Source organism: Pristis pectinata, chromosome 3 (assembly GCF_009764475.1).
Source record: "Pristis pectinata isolate sPriPec2 chromosome 3, sPriPec2.1.pri, whole genome shotgun sequence".
Taxonomy (NCBI): domain Eukaryota; kingdom Metazoa; phylum Chordata; class Chondrichthyes; order Rhinopristiformes; family Pristidae; genus Pristis; species Pristis pectinata.
In genome coordinates this window covers 8,334,929-8,350,179 of record NC_067407.1, presented here as the reverse complement: position 1 = coordinate 8,350,179, position 15,251 = coordinate 8,334,929, and the positions used below count along the sequence as shown (strand labels likewise).

Below are 15,251 nucleotides of genomic sequence, written 5' to 3'. Positions count from 1 at the left end.
GGTGACTTTATAGAGGTGCATAAAATCATGAGGGGTATAGATAGGGTGAACACACATAGTCTTTTTCCTAAGGAAGGAGAACTAAAATCTAGAGGGCAGAGGTTTAAGGTGAAAGGTGAAAAATTTAAAAGGAACCTGAGGGGCAACTTCTTCGTACAGAGGGTGGTGCGTATATGGAACGAGCTGCCAGAGAAAGTAGTTGAGGCAGGTACAATAACAACGGTTAAGAGACATTTGGAAAAGTACATGGATTGGAAAGGATTAGAGGGATATGGGCCAAATGGGGCTAGCTTGGTGGGCACCATGGTCGGCGTGGACCAGATGGGCTGAAGGGCCTGTTTCCATGCTGTAGTACTCTGACATTATGACCACAGGGACAGCTTCTATCCTGCCGTTAGAAGATGATTGAACGGTTTCCTAGTACAATAAGATGGACTCTTGACCTCACAATCTACCTGGTTATGGCCTTGCACCTTATTGTCCACCTGCACTGCGCTTTCTCTGGAACTGTAACACTTTATTCTGCGTTCTGTTATTGCTTTTCCCTTGTGCTTCCTCAATGTACTGATGTGATGAAATGATCTGTAAGGATGGCATGCAAAACTAAGTTTTTCACTGTACCTCGGTACAAGTGACAATAATAAACCAACTTACCAAATTACTGTATGATTCTATGTGGGTTCATGATTGCCAGTCATAGATATAAAAGAACCGAAGAGGAATTAAGGGTAATTCATTGAAACAGAGGGCTCTTTGGCAGTCTTGGGGAGGATGAGTCCTTGCAAACTAGCAATTGCACATGTGTATGTCGGGGGGAGGAGGGGGGGGCTAATTTACAACATTTTGGGGAGAAAGCTGAGGAATAGGAGAAACAGCTCAGTGGTTCCTTTCTGTGGAGAAGCAACGTGTGTGTGTTTTAATCACCAGTACATATCTGAGTTTACAACATCAGTGCAAGTCTCTGCTACTTACCCTGATCTGGGAAGATGACATCAGGACCGCAAAGTTGGTCAGGTGATTACACCGGCAGGTGGTATGTGTGGCATTGAAATAGAGACTCTCGCACCCTCTAGTGTCCCACTCCCCCTCCATGCTGAGAATGGAGTAATTCCAGAACACACAGACAGATTTCTTCTCCTTCAGAGGCTAAAGTAGAGATAGAATGAAAAGAGACCAAGTTGTTCAGCTCGGTGTAAGGATCCTGATAAGTTCCCCATGTCCTGTGAACAAGGGGCCATATTGTTCTTACCCGAATGATATATAATAGAGTCATACAGCACGGAAACAGGCCCTTCGGCCCAACTTATCCATGCCAACCTTGGTGCCCACCAACCTAGTCGCATTGGCCCGTGTTTGGCCCATATCCCTCTAAACCCCTCCTATCCATTTATCCAAATATCTTTTAAATCTTATTATTGTACTGCCTCAACCACTTCCTCTGGCAGCTCATTCCATGAATGCACCACCCTCTATGTGTAGGGGTTTCCCCCAGGTCCCTTTTAAATCTTTCCCCTCTCACATTAAACTCATGTCCTCTAGTTTTTAGTTCCCCTTCCCTGGGAAAAAGACAGTGCGCATTCACCCCCTCTATGCCCCTCATGGTTTTATGCACCTCTATAAAGTCGCCCCTCAAATTCCTACATTCCAAGGAATAATGTCCTAGCCTGTCCAACCTCTCCCTATAACTCAGATCCTCGAGTCCTGATAGAATCCTCGTAAATCTTCTCTGTGTTCTTTCCAGTTTAATGATGTATTTCCTATAACGGGATGACCAAACTTGAACACAATAGTGACCAGCTCTCAGCCCTTTGGGCCTCAGTTGTCAACACAGCTGACCTCTTGGTCCATAACCGAATCCTGTGCTGGACTAGTGACTCACTGACGTGAGGGAACTTTGTATCTAACCCTAAGTCCCTAAGGTAGGGATATGTTCGGCACAGCTTTGTGGGCTGAAGGGCCTGAATTGCGCTGTAGGTTTTCTGTGTTCTATGTTCTATGTTGTAGTCCTATCCCAGGAAGGGGAGCCTTATTAGTGGTCTCTCCATTCATTGCGAGGTGTTAGGTGTAGTCACCCCTGTGGGAATCAGTAAACAAGTGTGTTTTTAATTTTATTTTTAATGTTTTAAATTATTTGTTAATATTTGTTTTAATTTCATTTTTAAAGTTCGATTTTGCTTAATTTGAGGAGTTTATACATGTTTCTATAAGAGACGTTGAAAAATCATCTCAAGTCTTTGACGGCTGGCAAGGTGCGAAGGGCCCTTGGAGTGTTGCAGGGGTCTCAGGATACACCTCCAGAGGCCTGGTTGCTGCTTGGAACCCAGTTCACCTTGCGGGGCATCTCTCAGTTTGGGAGGGTCCCTAGTGGGCATCACTGATAGCAAGTCTGTGAAGTAGGCTTGGACTCCATGATCCAGTTCAAGAACAGCTCAGGAAGTACAAGAGGGTCAAATCCATTAATTGCTGATATGAAAATTACCACCTGTTTAAAAGCCTCCTTGTCTGTATGTCATTTAACAAATAAATTACTTCCAGTGATTAAAAATTCCATAATCAAACCAAAGCAAGCACATTTATCAAGTAGGTCTCCTTGCCTATCAAATATTTATTAGTTAAATTATTTATTCACTTTGTATTCCATAAGTCATGTAACAGAAAGCAAGGATTAAGGACGCTGTTGAAACTGTGGGTGAGGACACAGAGGTGGGATTGTAAGTGTGTTCTTGTGGTGATCAGGGCTGTCTGGCTCATTTCCTTGTTATCCCAGAGTGACTGAACTGTCTATTCCATCCTGAATAAGCTCAGCAAACTCTTTGGATCTCAATATTCCACCCTGTGGTTGCAAACTTCACTCAGCACTAACTTTATTCTCTGACGTTCTATTGGGGTTATATGAAATTTTCAAACACATTAATTATATTTTCCAAGTACCATTAATTTAGCTGTATGGCAAGTGTTCTTTCAGATCTCCCAACAACTGAGGAGAAAATCTTAAATAACTGCGGATGCTGGAGAAATGTGCTATAAAAACAAATGTTGGAAACACTCAGTAGGTCAGGCAGCATCTGTGGAGAGAGAAACAGAAGGGTCTTCAACCTGAAACATTAACTCTGTTTCTCTTTCCACACACGTTGCCAGATCTGCTGAGCCTTTCCAGCATTTTCTGAGCTTGTGTCCTCTCTTCCCAGTTCCCTGTTTACAAAACTTTCCAACACTGGATGCAGCAATTCTCTTTGTCCCCACTACAGGTACAGACACTGACCTTTAAGTGCCTCATTGTGAATGTTACGTGGTCCATAAGGTACAGTGTTGGAGGGTTGGCTCTGACAGCTGCTGCAATGATGGGCGAATTCACGGTATACTCTTTCTGTAGCGCCGTCCCATTGACTTCCCTCTCCTGTGAGCTGTTGGAGGGTTCGAGCAGCAAGCCAATACTATTATACTGAAGGAAAATGATTGCAACAGTCCCTAATGATACACAGAAACATTTTCAGTGGGCATCACTGACAAGCAAGACATGGAATCACACTCAATCCATCCCCTAGAGTTTGCCTACCATTAGAGCTGGCCCTATCATCCTTACGTCGAGAAATACTTATATGATTTTCTTCCAAATTTGCTTGAGGTTGAGGTTGCTCATCTTGGCTGAGATCAAAAGTGTACAGTTTGAGGGCTGTGGAAGCAGGAAAACGTTATTAATAAGTCATAAGTTGCTAGCTCTGCCTGCTCAGACACTTCTAAATATAAATATACATCGTACACCCATCAGCAAAATGAAGGGACCAATGCTGAATTTAAAGAAAAATATTTTTTAGCAAACTATAGCAGAAGCTGTTGAAAGTTGTGCATGTTTTGCATTTTCTGACAGTTCGCCTTTACTAGCTTGGCACAGTGTCAAGATGGTCAATGGAATAACATCATTAGGTTTCACTCTCCCTCATCCTCTCCTTCATTTGTGTCACGTTACCTCCAATGCAGGCACGGTAGTGTAGCGGTTAGCGTAACGTTATTACAGCGCAGGCAACCCAGGTTCAATTCCGGCTGCTGTCTGTAAGGAGTTTATACGTTCTCCCCTTGTCTGCGTGGGTTTCCTCCAGGTGCTCCGGTTTCCTCCCACATTCCAAAGACGTACGGGTTAGGAAGTTGTGGGCGTGTTATGTTGGCACCAGAAGCGTGGTGACACTTGCGGGCTGCCCCCAGAACACTCTACGCAAAAGATGTATTTCACTGTGTGTTTCAATGTACATGTGACTAATAAAGATATCTTATCTTATCAATATCAGGTAACCCACTCACACTTGCCTGTCCACCTCGGTTTCTTCTCCCTTTCGGAGACACACGAGACTGCAGATGTTGGAACCTGGAGCGGCAAACAAAATGTTGGATGAACTCAGTGGGTCAGGCAGCATCTGTGGAAGGAAATGGACAGTCAGTGTTTTGGGTCAAGATGCCTCAGTTGGCGTCTCAACCCGAAACTTCGACTGTCCATTTCCTTCCACAGAGGCTGCCTGACCTGCCAAGTTCCTACAGCTTCTGGTTTGTTTGTTCTCCTTTTCCATCCCCTTTCCTCTTCCTGTCTCTCACTTGGTTCTGTCCACCCATCATTTCCACCCCCATCCCACCTAATCTGATTCCACCTATCACCTACCAGCCTCTATCCCACCCCTCCCTTGTACTGCTTCATGTTGGGTATCTTTCCTCTTCCCTCTCAATCCTGATGCAAGATCTCGACCTGAAATGTTGACGTACACTTTTTACCTCCACAGATGCTGCTTGACCCACTGAGTTCTTCCAGCGTTCTGCTTTTTTGTTCCAGGTACCAGCATCTGAAGTCTTTATTGTCTCTTAGCTCCACTGCATCCTCACACTTCAAGAGGATGATTGTCTGTCATTAGTCGCAACTGTGTATGGTGGTAAGTCACTGGACTGTCATCCAGAGGCCTGAGCAATTGACATGAACTTGAATTCCAAGGCAACTAGGGAGTTTAATTTCAAGGAATTAAAAAGCCAGTCTCAGAAATGGTGACCATGAATTCATGGGCTTGTGGTTGAAAAGCCAATTGGTCACTCTCCTTCAGAGAAGGAAAGTTGCTATCCTCCTCTGACCCGGCCTTTGTGGGACTCCATTTACTGAGTGTCACTAAATCTGCTCCTCAGACCCACCAAATGTGATCAATTCTTAACTGTCCTTTAAAATGCCCTTGCAAGTGGTTCTGGCAGCAGCTAGATTGGGACAATAAGTCATGGTACAACATCCAGTGCCATTCCTGATGACTCAGATAATAAAGAAGTCTACATCCAGGTGCAGCAAGACCCGGACAGAGGACAAAGTTGGTTGAACTAGAGCAGAACGAGATCAGGAGGAAAAAGAATGTTTGGATAAAGGGGGGAAAGGGTCAGGAAAGAAATGTTAAAAAAAAGTTTTCTAAACCTCTAGGAGCAATTTACAACCTGCAGGGATGAGACTACACAGTTTGAATTGTTCCCTTTCTGGCTGTGGAGGTGGAGGGTCATTTCAGGGTCTCTGATCCGTTCATTGAAAGGATCCTTGCATCGTTATGTGGTAAGTTTAAATTTCATCAAACAGTGAAAATTGCTGGACCTTTGTGGGCACTGGTGAGGAGAAGAGGTGAAGGTCATTCTGAACATCTTACAGCGCTCATGGCAAACTGTCTGCAAGTTGTGGTTGGTTCACAGTTCTTGCTGGAGATTGCTGTTGCTTTTTTACCACACTCCTTGCTTTGACATCTATTTCATTTATTAGCTCTTTAAACGATTGGGTTTGTTTAGAGTTAGTTTGCAGTGCTTGGAGAATACATGATCCATTTCTTTAATTGATTCAAACTATGAGCAAAATATTTGCTTTTTAATGTATCTAAGCCTCCACCCACAGAATAGCATTTCCATTTTTTTGTGTATAAATAGCATTTTATTCCCCTTGGAATCCCTCTTGGAAATACTCTTATTTAAATAATTTTCTCAACTAAAACGTCCCAAGGTGCTTTGCAGCAAACATTGTCGGTCAAAATTTGGTGGAAGCCACACAAGTGCAGAGTTTCTTCAAAGAGAGAGGTTTAGAAAAATGACTTACAGGGGCAAGGGAATGAATAAATGGTAAGATTCAGTACACTACTGGGCAGGCACGGTAGTGTAGCGATTAGCATAGCGTTATTACAGCGCCGGCAACCCAGGTTCAATTCCGGCAGCTGTCTGTAAGGAGTTTGTATGTTCTCCCCGTGTGACTGCGTGGGTTTCCTCCAGGTGCTCCGGTTTCCTCCCACGTTCCAAAGACATACGGGTTAGGAAGTTGTGGGCATGCTATGTCGGCGCCGGAAGCGTGGCGACACTTGCGGGCTGCCCCCAGAACACTCCGTGCAAAAGATGCATTTCACTGTGTGTTTCGATGTACATGTGACTAATAAAGATATCTGATATCTGATCTGAAGATTTTGGAGCTTGGGGTCCAGACAGCTGACGGTCTGGCTACCATTTGTAGAGTAATGGAGGTCAGGTAGTTCGAGTCGAACATGGAATGGTTGGGTTCTTTTATGAGGAAAGATTGGACTGGCTAGACTCTAATTTGCTGAATTGGTAATTAGTTTATTATTGTCACATGTACCGAGATACAGTGAAAAGCTTTGTTTTGCATGCCATCCTCACGGATTATTCCGAACATAAGTATAATAAGGTAGTGCAAAAGAAAAAAACAAAAACAGTACAGAATATAATTTACAGTTATGGAAAAAATGTAGTGCAAGCAGACAACAAGGTGCAAGGGTCATGACGAGGTAGACTGTGAGACCAAGAGTTCCCTTCAAGTGTTTGATAGCAGCAGGATAGAAGCTGTCCTTGAGCCTGGTGGTACGTGTCCTCAAGCTTTTGTATCTTCTGCCTGGTGGACAGGGGGAGAAGAGAGAATGACCGGGGTGGGAGGGGTCTTTGCTTATGTTGGCTGCTCTCCTGAGGCAGTGAGAAGTGCAGACAGAGTCCATGGAGGGGAGGCTGGTTTTCATGATGGACTGGGCTGTGTCCACAACTCTCTGAATTTTCTTGCAGTCTTGGGCAGAGCAGTTGCCATAGCAAACTGTGATGCACCCAGATCAAATGCTTTCTGTGGTGCATCTGTAAAATTTGGTGAAGGTCATCGGGGATATGTCCGATTTCCTTATCCTTCTGAGGAAGTAGAGGTATGGTGTGCTTGCTTTGAAGTGAGAGGGGTACTTTACATCCTGAGGGGACTTCACAGGATGGACATGGAGAAGATGCCTCCTCTTGTGGGACAGTCCAGAACAAGGGGAGATGAGGCACAAATGTTTTCTCTCAAAACGTCATGAGTCTTAGAAAGTCTCTTTCCTTTAAAGGTGATGGAAGCAGAACCTTTGGATATTCTTAAGGCAGGTTCTTGATAAGTAAGGGAGTTAAAGATTACTGCAGGGAGACAGTAGGTGGGAATGCAGAGCTAAGGTTACAATCAGATCAACACTGAATGGAGGAGCAGGCTTGAAGGGCCGAGTGGCCTACTCCTCCTCCTCCTCCTGATTTTTATGTTTAAATACTCGCAAGTTCCATTTCCCAGCAAATGCAGCTCAACATGGACAACTACTTGCACCTTTGAAGCACGTACAGCATTGGGAAACATCCCTGGATATTTCATGGAAGTGTCGGGAATAGTTGGCACTAGATCAAAGGACATAAGGTATTTATTTATTAGTCATATGTACATCAAAACACACAGTGAAATGCATCTTTTTGCATTACTGAGTATACGCTGGGGGCAGCCCGCAAGTGTCGCCACGCTTCCGGTGCCAACATAGCACGCCCACAACTTCCTAACCTGTTCATCTTTTGGAATGTGGGAGGAAACCGGAGCACCTGGACGAAACCCACGCAGACACAGGGAGAACGTACAAACTCCTTACAGACAGCGGCTGGAATTGAACCCGGGTTGCTAGTGCTGTAATAGCGTTACGCTAACTGCTACACTGCCGTGCCATGGTGGGAATCTTAATGAAAGCAGTTTTAAGATTGGAAGCAAGTGTTGAAGATGGGATAAAGGTAAGGAGGCTGAGAGCCTCTGGAAGACTCGTGACCACCAACTACAACAACTTTAGAAAATCAAGAAGGGGAATTTATTCTGGAGAAAAATCTCAGGTTCGTCAGGTTTGGACACCTTCACTAGAAGGACTCCAGAGACTCAAGAAGGTGGTTCATTCCCATCTTCTCAGGGACAATTAGAGATGGGCAATTAATGGTTGGCCTTACCAACAAATCCCACGTCCTGAAAAATGAATTTAAAGGACAGTTCTCAGAGAGGCAAGGTCCATCCACTTTATGAGCACAGGCTGATAGCCCAGTGGATTGTTGAGAAAGTCTCTGCTGTGCCATTGGAGGTGGCATCTTTTAGATGTCACTCAAGCATTGTCCTGTAGTCCTTCCCCAAGTGACAGTCCTACAATCACAGAGACAAAAACAGGCACCTCAGCCCATCGAGTCCGCAGACTCGATTGGTGCAGACGGGATGTGCTGAGGTGCCTATTTCTGTCTCTATGACTGTAGGACTGTCACTTGGGGAAGGACAACAGGGAAATGGTTGAGTGACATCCTATTGGATGCATCATGGCTTGGTACGGCTACTGCTCTGCCCAGGACTGCAAGAAACTACAGAGAGTTGTGGACACAGCCCAATGCGTCATGGACACCAGCTCCCCTCCTTGGACTCTGTCTTTACCTCTTGCTGCCTTGGTGAAGCAGCCAGCATAATTAAGGACCCCACCCACCTGGGTCATTCTCTCTTCTCCCCTCTCCCATCAGGCAGAAGATACAGGAGCCTGAGGGCACATACCATCAGGCTCAAGGACAGCTTCTATCCCACTGTGATAAGACTATTGAACGGTTCCCTTATATGATGAGATGGACTCTGACCTCACAATCTACCTTGTTGTGACCTTGCACCTTAATGCACTGCACTTTCTCTGTAGCTGTGACACTTTACTCTGTACTGTTATTGTTTTTACCTGTACTACCTCAATGTACTAACTCAGTGTAACTGCACTGTGTAATGAATTGACCTGTACGATTGGTATGCAAGACAAGTTTTTCATTGTACCTCGGTACAAGTGACAATAATATACCAATACCAATCATCAAGCTCTCACCTACACTAATCCTTCATTAATCCCATTTTATTCTCCCCCATTCCCACCAAATTCTACCACTCACTTACATACTAGGGGCAATTTACAGTGGCCAATTAACCTACTAACATGCACAACTTTGGCATGTGGGAGGAAATCCATGCTGTCACAGGGAAGACATACAAACTCCACACAAACAGCATCTGAGGTCAGGATTGAACCTGGGTCTCCCACACTGTGAGGCAGTGGCTTTACTAGCTGCGCCACTGTGCCACCCAAGGTATAGGGCCTACAACGATACTGGTCAACATTTATCCCTCAACTGACATCACTGTGAAAAGCAGATTTACTTGGTCATTATCTCTATGCAGTTCATGAATTGGCTGCCGTTGTTCTTAAATCCTTCCCTATAACAGTACCTTAGTGGCAGTAAATGGTTTTGGAACATCTTAAAATGCCAAAAGATGCTGAATAAATGAATTCTTTTCATCCTTGTTACAAAAAAATTGCTGTGTTGGATCAAAGCCCACTATTTCTTAAAGATGCTGGGTCTGTCAGCATGAAAAATGTTGTCCTCGAAACAAAAAATACAGCAGCCGACTTGAAGCATTCTTTGAAGCTTACTTGAGGGTTAACTACTTTAAAAAGAGCAGCGTCAATGTACTTAAACCTTTTAACAGAGCTGCAGCGACAGTTTCGTTGGATGGGCTCACAGACCAAATGTCAACAGCACAGGACACCCTACTCACCAATGTCACTCTCCTTAAATTCCAGCTCTGTTGAACTCTTCAGGTGCTGTGAGATACTAATCGCTGACATTTCCATTGTATGCAGCAACTTGGTGGCACTTTTTTTCCTCTCATCCTCAAGGATTTCATTCCACACCGTCATCTCGCTTGGTTTTAAAAGATTGTTCACTGTTTTCACTATGGCCTAGTGTGGGCAAAAATTAGTTAGACTTTTAACATAGGACAGCATGTCACTGAACAGTCTAACAAACTTCCACCAATGTATGGTTGAAAGTATCCTGACTGGTTGCATCATGGTCTGATACAGCAATTCGTATGCTCAGCAATGTAAAAAGCTGCAGAGAGCAGTGGACTCAGCCCTATATATCGCGGGCATATCCCTCCCACCACCAACATGAGGTGCTGCCTCAATAAGGCGGCATCAATCATCAAAGATCCCCATGCCATCTTCTCACTGCTACCACTGGGCAGGAGGTACAGAAGCCTGGAGTCAGTCCCACACCACCAGGTTCAAGAACAGCTACTTCCCTTCAACCATTCAGTTCTTGAACCAACTGACACAACCCCAATCACAACCTGAGTATAGCTATGACCACTTTGCACTACAATGGATTTAATTCTTTTTGTTCAAATTGTTTTCTTTCTTGTATAATTTGTTTTTCTTGTGAATATTGTGGCTCTAATGTTATGTGCCTGTGATGTTGCTGCAAGTAAGTTTTTCATTGCACCTGTGCATACATGTACTTGTGCATATGACAATAAACTCGACTGATTAAAAAAAGCTCTCTGGCACCATAATGATGGAGCATTGTAGGGGTAATGAAATAGTTTGGGTCAGCGTCAACCTGCAGTGAAAGTCAGTCATCTCTGAAATGATGCTACCTGGTTCTTCACTCAGACTAGGCTCAGAAAGTTGGCTGCTAGATCCAGTCAGACCTGTGGTCAGGGTGGCTGGGAAGATAGATGGATCGGCATGGTGGGGTTTGCAGATATTCTGCAGAGACGTTCTGTATTCTTTTAGAGAGACAAGAGACAGCAGATACTAGAATCTAGATGCAGTCTAGATGAAGGGTCTCGACCTGAAACGTCGACTGTCCACTTCCCTCCACAGATGCTGCCTGACCCGTTGAGTTCCTCCAGCATCTGGTGTGTTGCTCTGTGTTCTTTTGTCTGCAGGAGGTGGAGGTAGGGACGGATTGGGGTGAGTGGGTTGGAGGCTGAGGGGGAGGAATTCATGAGGTCAATAAGGGAGCAGATCAAGGAGTTGGGAGAACTGCAGGAAATTGGTGGGGGCAATAAATTAATGTTTGGGGAGGTGCGGTGTGGGGCGTAGATTTAGGTTAATTTACATCGCTTGTAGAATTCCACGGCTTCATGACCGTGTTGTCCCAGTGATATGTGAGCCTGGAGCAACGTGACTCAAATTCCCTGCAATACTCCACCAGGAGGGTGACAGAGAGGCATCATCTCTTGTGCTCTTGATGTGGAACGCACCCGGTTGAATTTTCCAAGTGGCATGGCTGTTATTGAACTTCAGGCCTGGAAAAGTCGATTTTCAACAGCAGAAACAACAAATTTAATTGAATTTGAAGCCAAATATTTGAAATTCATGCTGGGTCACTTGTACCACAGAGGAGAAATGGATCAACTTTTGAGGTGTGCTCCCTACAAATACCCAGTTAAGTGAACACAGGTCTGGTTTGTGCTTTGATCAGGGACCACCTCAGTGCAATAGGCTTGTTTCTTAGGAACCACATGAGCCAACCAGCAGAATGAATTCAGGTCCTAATAAGCACCTCAGGCACATTGCATGCAGTTAAAAAAAAGGCTTGAGTTAATGGCTGCACACTGCTTCTCTCTTCTTATTTTTGTCTCCATTGAAAGTAGAGAGTGTTTTGCACGTATGCTATACACTGGCATGGACAGCGTCTCCACTTTTTACGGCGGCTGAAGAGAGCAAACCTGCCCTTCACCACATTCTACAGGGGAGTACCACTGAGAGTGTCCTGACCAGCTGCATCTCTGCCTGGTACAGTAACTGTAACATCTCTGACCATAAGTCTTCGCAGAGGATTGCGAGTACAGCTGAAAAGATCATTGGAGCGCCTCTTCCCTCCATCCTGGATATCTACAACACACGATGCACGCGCAAGGTCTGCAGAATCATAGATGACCCTTCTCATCCCTCCCACGACCTATTTGTCCCACTGTCGTCTGGCAAGCAGTACCGGAGCATCTGGGCCAGAATTACTAGACTGCACAACAGTATTTTCCCCCATGCTGTCAGGCTCCTGAATACCCTGGAGGCAGTCTCAGACAAATGCTGCGTCAAAAGCCCTGGTTTGCACAACGGCGTATAAGAACTTTGGCTGCTGCTGAACATGTTTATACAATTAGTGCAGCACACCGAGTTCTGTATTTTCTTCGTCCCACTCGGTTTTGCACTAACCCTGCACTAATTTTGTATTCTGCATACACCGTTTTTTGCACTATTTGTACTTCACAATTTTTTTGTCTGTGTTTATTGTATGTCCTCTGTTCTATGTATGTCCTCTGTTGTGCGAGTCTGGGGGAAACGCCATTTTGTTCCTCCATGTGTTTTTATAGCATTGAGTGAATGAGAATAAAGTAACTTGAACTTGATAAATCACTCCAGCACAAGAGCTCAAATAAGAATTTCTACTCCACAAACAAAGGACCGTCCATTTGGAATGACATACATTAATGGTGACGTTGACAACCGCTGTTGTATTGGGTAGAGTCTCATTGATCGCACTCAGTGATGGTGTTGATCGTAGGAGCACCTCAACATATAAAAGCACATCTGTCGCAGTCAGGCCCCCAGTGGTGTTCTTGGCAATTTCCTTCAGTGCAGTCTGTGGTTCTCCAAAGCTGCTCAGCTGTTAACAGACGTCAAAGCTGGCTGATTATAAAACAACATTAAATAGCAGAACAGAGATCGTTCCCTTCATCCTCTACCTTCACCCTACTAGCCTCCGCGTCCAACCCATCAACCTTCGTCAGGTGCAATGGGATCCCACCATCAGCCACATCTTCCCCTCCCCGTCACTTTCCACCTTGCGCAGGGACCACTCTCTTCATGACTACCTAGTCCGCTCGACCCTCTCCACCCACCCCACCCTTTTCTCTGCAACCATAAAAGGTACGACACTTGTTCCTTCACTAAACAGCTCTTCCAGGGTGAGGCAAAGATTCACGTGCGTCTCCTCCAACCCCATCTTCTGCATTTGCTGTTCCTGGCGTGGCCTCCTCTACCTCGGCGAGACTAAGCGCAGACTGGGTAATCCGTTTGCGGAGCACCTACGGTCTTTCCGCAGTGGCCATCCCGAGTTCCCAGTTGCAGACCATTTCAGTTCCTCTTCCCATTCCCACACTGACCAGTCTGTCCTCAGCCTTCTCCAGTGCCAAGGTGAGGCCCAATGCAAACTGGAAGAACAACACCTCATATTCCGCCTGGGGAGTCTACAACCCAATGGTACGAACATTGATTTTTCCAATTTCAGGTTACCCTTACCTCCCGTGTTCCCCTCCCTCTCTCTCTCTGGCCGATCTACCTCTCATCTTCCCATCAACCATTTTCATCCCCATCCCCCTCCTGTTCAATCTACAACAACCCACACACTTCACCCACCAGATCCCCTCCTCCATCTGGTTCCATCCGCCCTACATGCATAACACAGTGTTAATGGCAGGATTTTTAGCAGTGTGGAGGAACAGAGGGATCTTGGGGTCTAAGTCCATAGATCTCTCAAAGTTGCCATGCAAGTTGATAGGGTTGTTAAGAAGGTGTGTTGGCCTTCATTAGTCAGGGGATTGAGTTCAAGAGCCGTGAGGTAATATTGCAGCTCTATAAAACCCTGGTTGGACCACACGTAGAATATTGTGTTCAGTTCTGGTCGCCTCATTGTAGAAAGGATGTGGAAGCTTTAGAGAGGGTGCAGGGGAGATTTACCAGGATGCTGCCTGGATTGGAGAGCATATCTTATGAGGATAGGTTGAGTGAGCTAGGGGCTTCTCTCTTTGGAGAGAAGGAGGATAAAAAGTGACTTGATAGAGGTGTACAAGATGAAAGGAGGCATAGATCGAGTGGACAGTCAGAGACTTTTTCCCAAGGCGGAAATGGCTAACACGAGGGGGCATAATTTTAAGGCGATTGGAGGAAGGTATAAGGGGGATGTCAGAGGCAAGGTTTTACACAGAGAGTGGTGGGTGCGTGGAACGCACTGCCGGCAGAGGTGGTGGGGACAGATACATTAGGGACATTTAAGAGACACACATGGATGATAGAAGCATGAAGATGTATGTGGGACGGAATGGTTAGATTGATCTTAGAGTCCTTTAAAAGGTTGGCATAAAATCATGGGCTGAAGGGCCTGTACTGTGCTGTTATGTTCTATGTTCTCAATAAGGTGGACTCTTGACCTCACAATCTACCTTGTTATGACCTTGCACCTTATTGTCTGCCTGCACTGCACTTTCTTTGTAACTGTAACACTTTATTCTGCACTTCATTATTGTTTTACCCTGTACTACCTCAATGCACTGTTGTAATGAATTGATCTGTACAATCGGTATGCAAGACAAGTTTTTCATTGTACATCAGTACATGTGACAATATTAAACCAATTTACCAATTTATTGACCTCTCACAGTGACTGAGCCTCCACTGCCCTCTTGCATAGAGAATTCCAGAGATCTGCCATATTCTGGGTGAAGAAATTTCTTCTCATATCCATGCTGAATGGCTAACCTCTTACTGTGAGACTGGGACCTTTGGTAGTTCAGCCAGGAGAATGAGTATCCCCGTCAGAATTTTGTATGTTGCAGTGAGATTACATCTCATTCTTATGAATTCTGGTGAGTAAATTCCCAGTCTGTTTAATCCCCCTGTGGAATGGGTGACCTAAATCCAATTCTGTGGTTCATACTTTGACTGTGTGTACATACGTAACGGTTTCAGCCCAGTAAGAGAGAGAAACACTCCAACGTTTCCTGTCAATTTTCATGTTATAGTCAGAGCTGGATATCAATGTTCTTGGCTCAAGGAAGTCTCAAGACAATCACCTGCTGAACAGCCGCCAACCCTTACCCACTATATCCTTCTATGCATAGAACATAGGACGTGGAACATAGAACAGTACAGCACAGGAACAGGCCCTTCAGCCCACAATGTTGTGCCGAACCAATTACATGAATAATAAAATGCCCGACTAAACGAATCCCTTCTGCCTACACAATGTCCACATTCGACCATTTCCCTCACATTCATGTGCCTACCTAAGGGCTTCTTGAATGCCCATATTGTACCTGCCTCCACCACCACCCCAGGCAGCGCATTCCAGACACC

The 15,251-nt window shown here is 45.1% G+C and overlaps 1 protein-coding gene across 13 annotated transcripts in view; it reads right to left on the bottom strand.

Moving 5' to 3' along the window:
• adgrl4 (adhesion G protein-coupled receptor L4) overlaps window positions 1–15,251 on the bottom strand; it is a 196,090-nt gene that overhangs the window by 123,902 nt on the left and 56,937 nt on the right. For 6 of the 13 annotated variants that reach the window (XM_052012519.1, XM_052012527.1, XM_052012530.1 and 3 more), the window contains exons 5-9: window positions 12,604–12,783; window positions 9,884–10,067; window positions 3,557–3,673; window positions 3,263–3,468; window positions 973–1,146 (exon numbers count right to left, since the gene is read on the bottom strand). The exons of 3 other annotated variants lie outside the window; for them this stretch is intronic. In XM_052012519.1, coding sequence (XP_051868479.1) covers window positions 973–1,146; window positions 3,263–3,468; window positions 3,557–3,673; window positions 9,884–10,067; window positions 12,604–12,783 — 861 coding nt within the window. The remainder of the gene's footprint in view (window positions 1–972; window positions 1,147–3,262; window positions 3,469–3,556; window positions 3,674–9,883; window positions 10,068–12,603; window positions 12,784–15,251) is intronic. 4 more of the 13 variants (XM_052012523.1, XM_052012529.1, XM_052012518.1 and 1 more) reach the window with 4 other exon arrangements.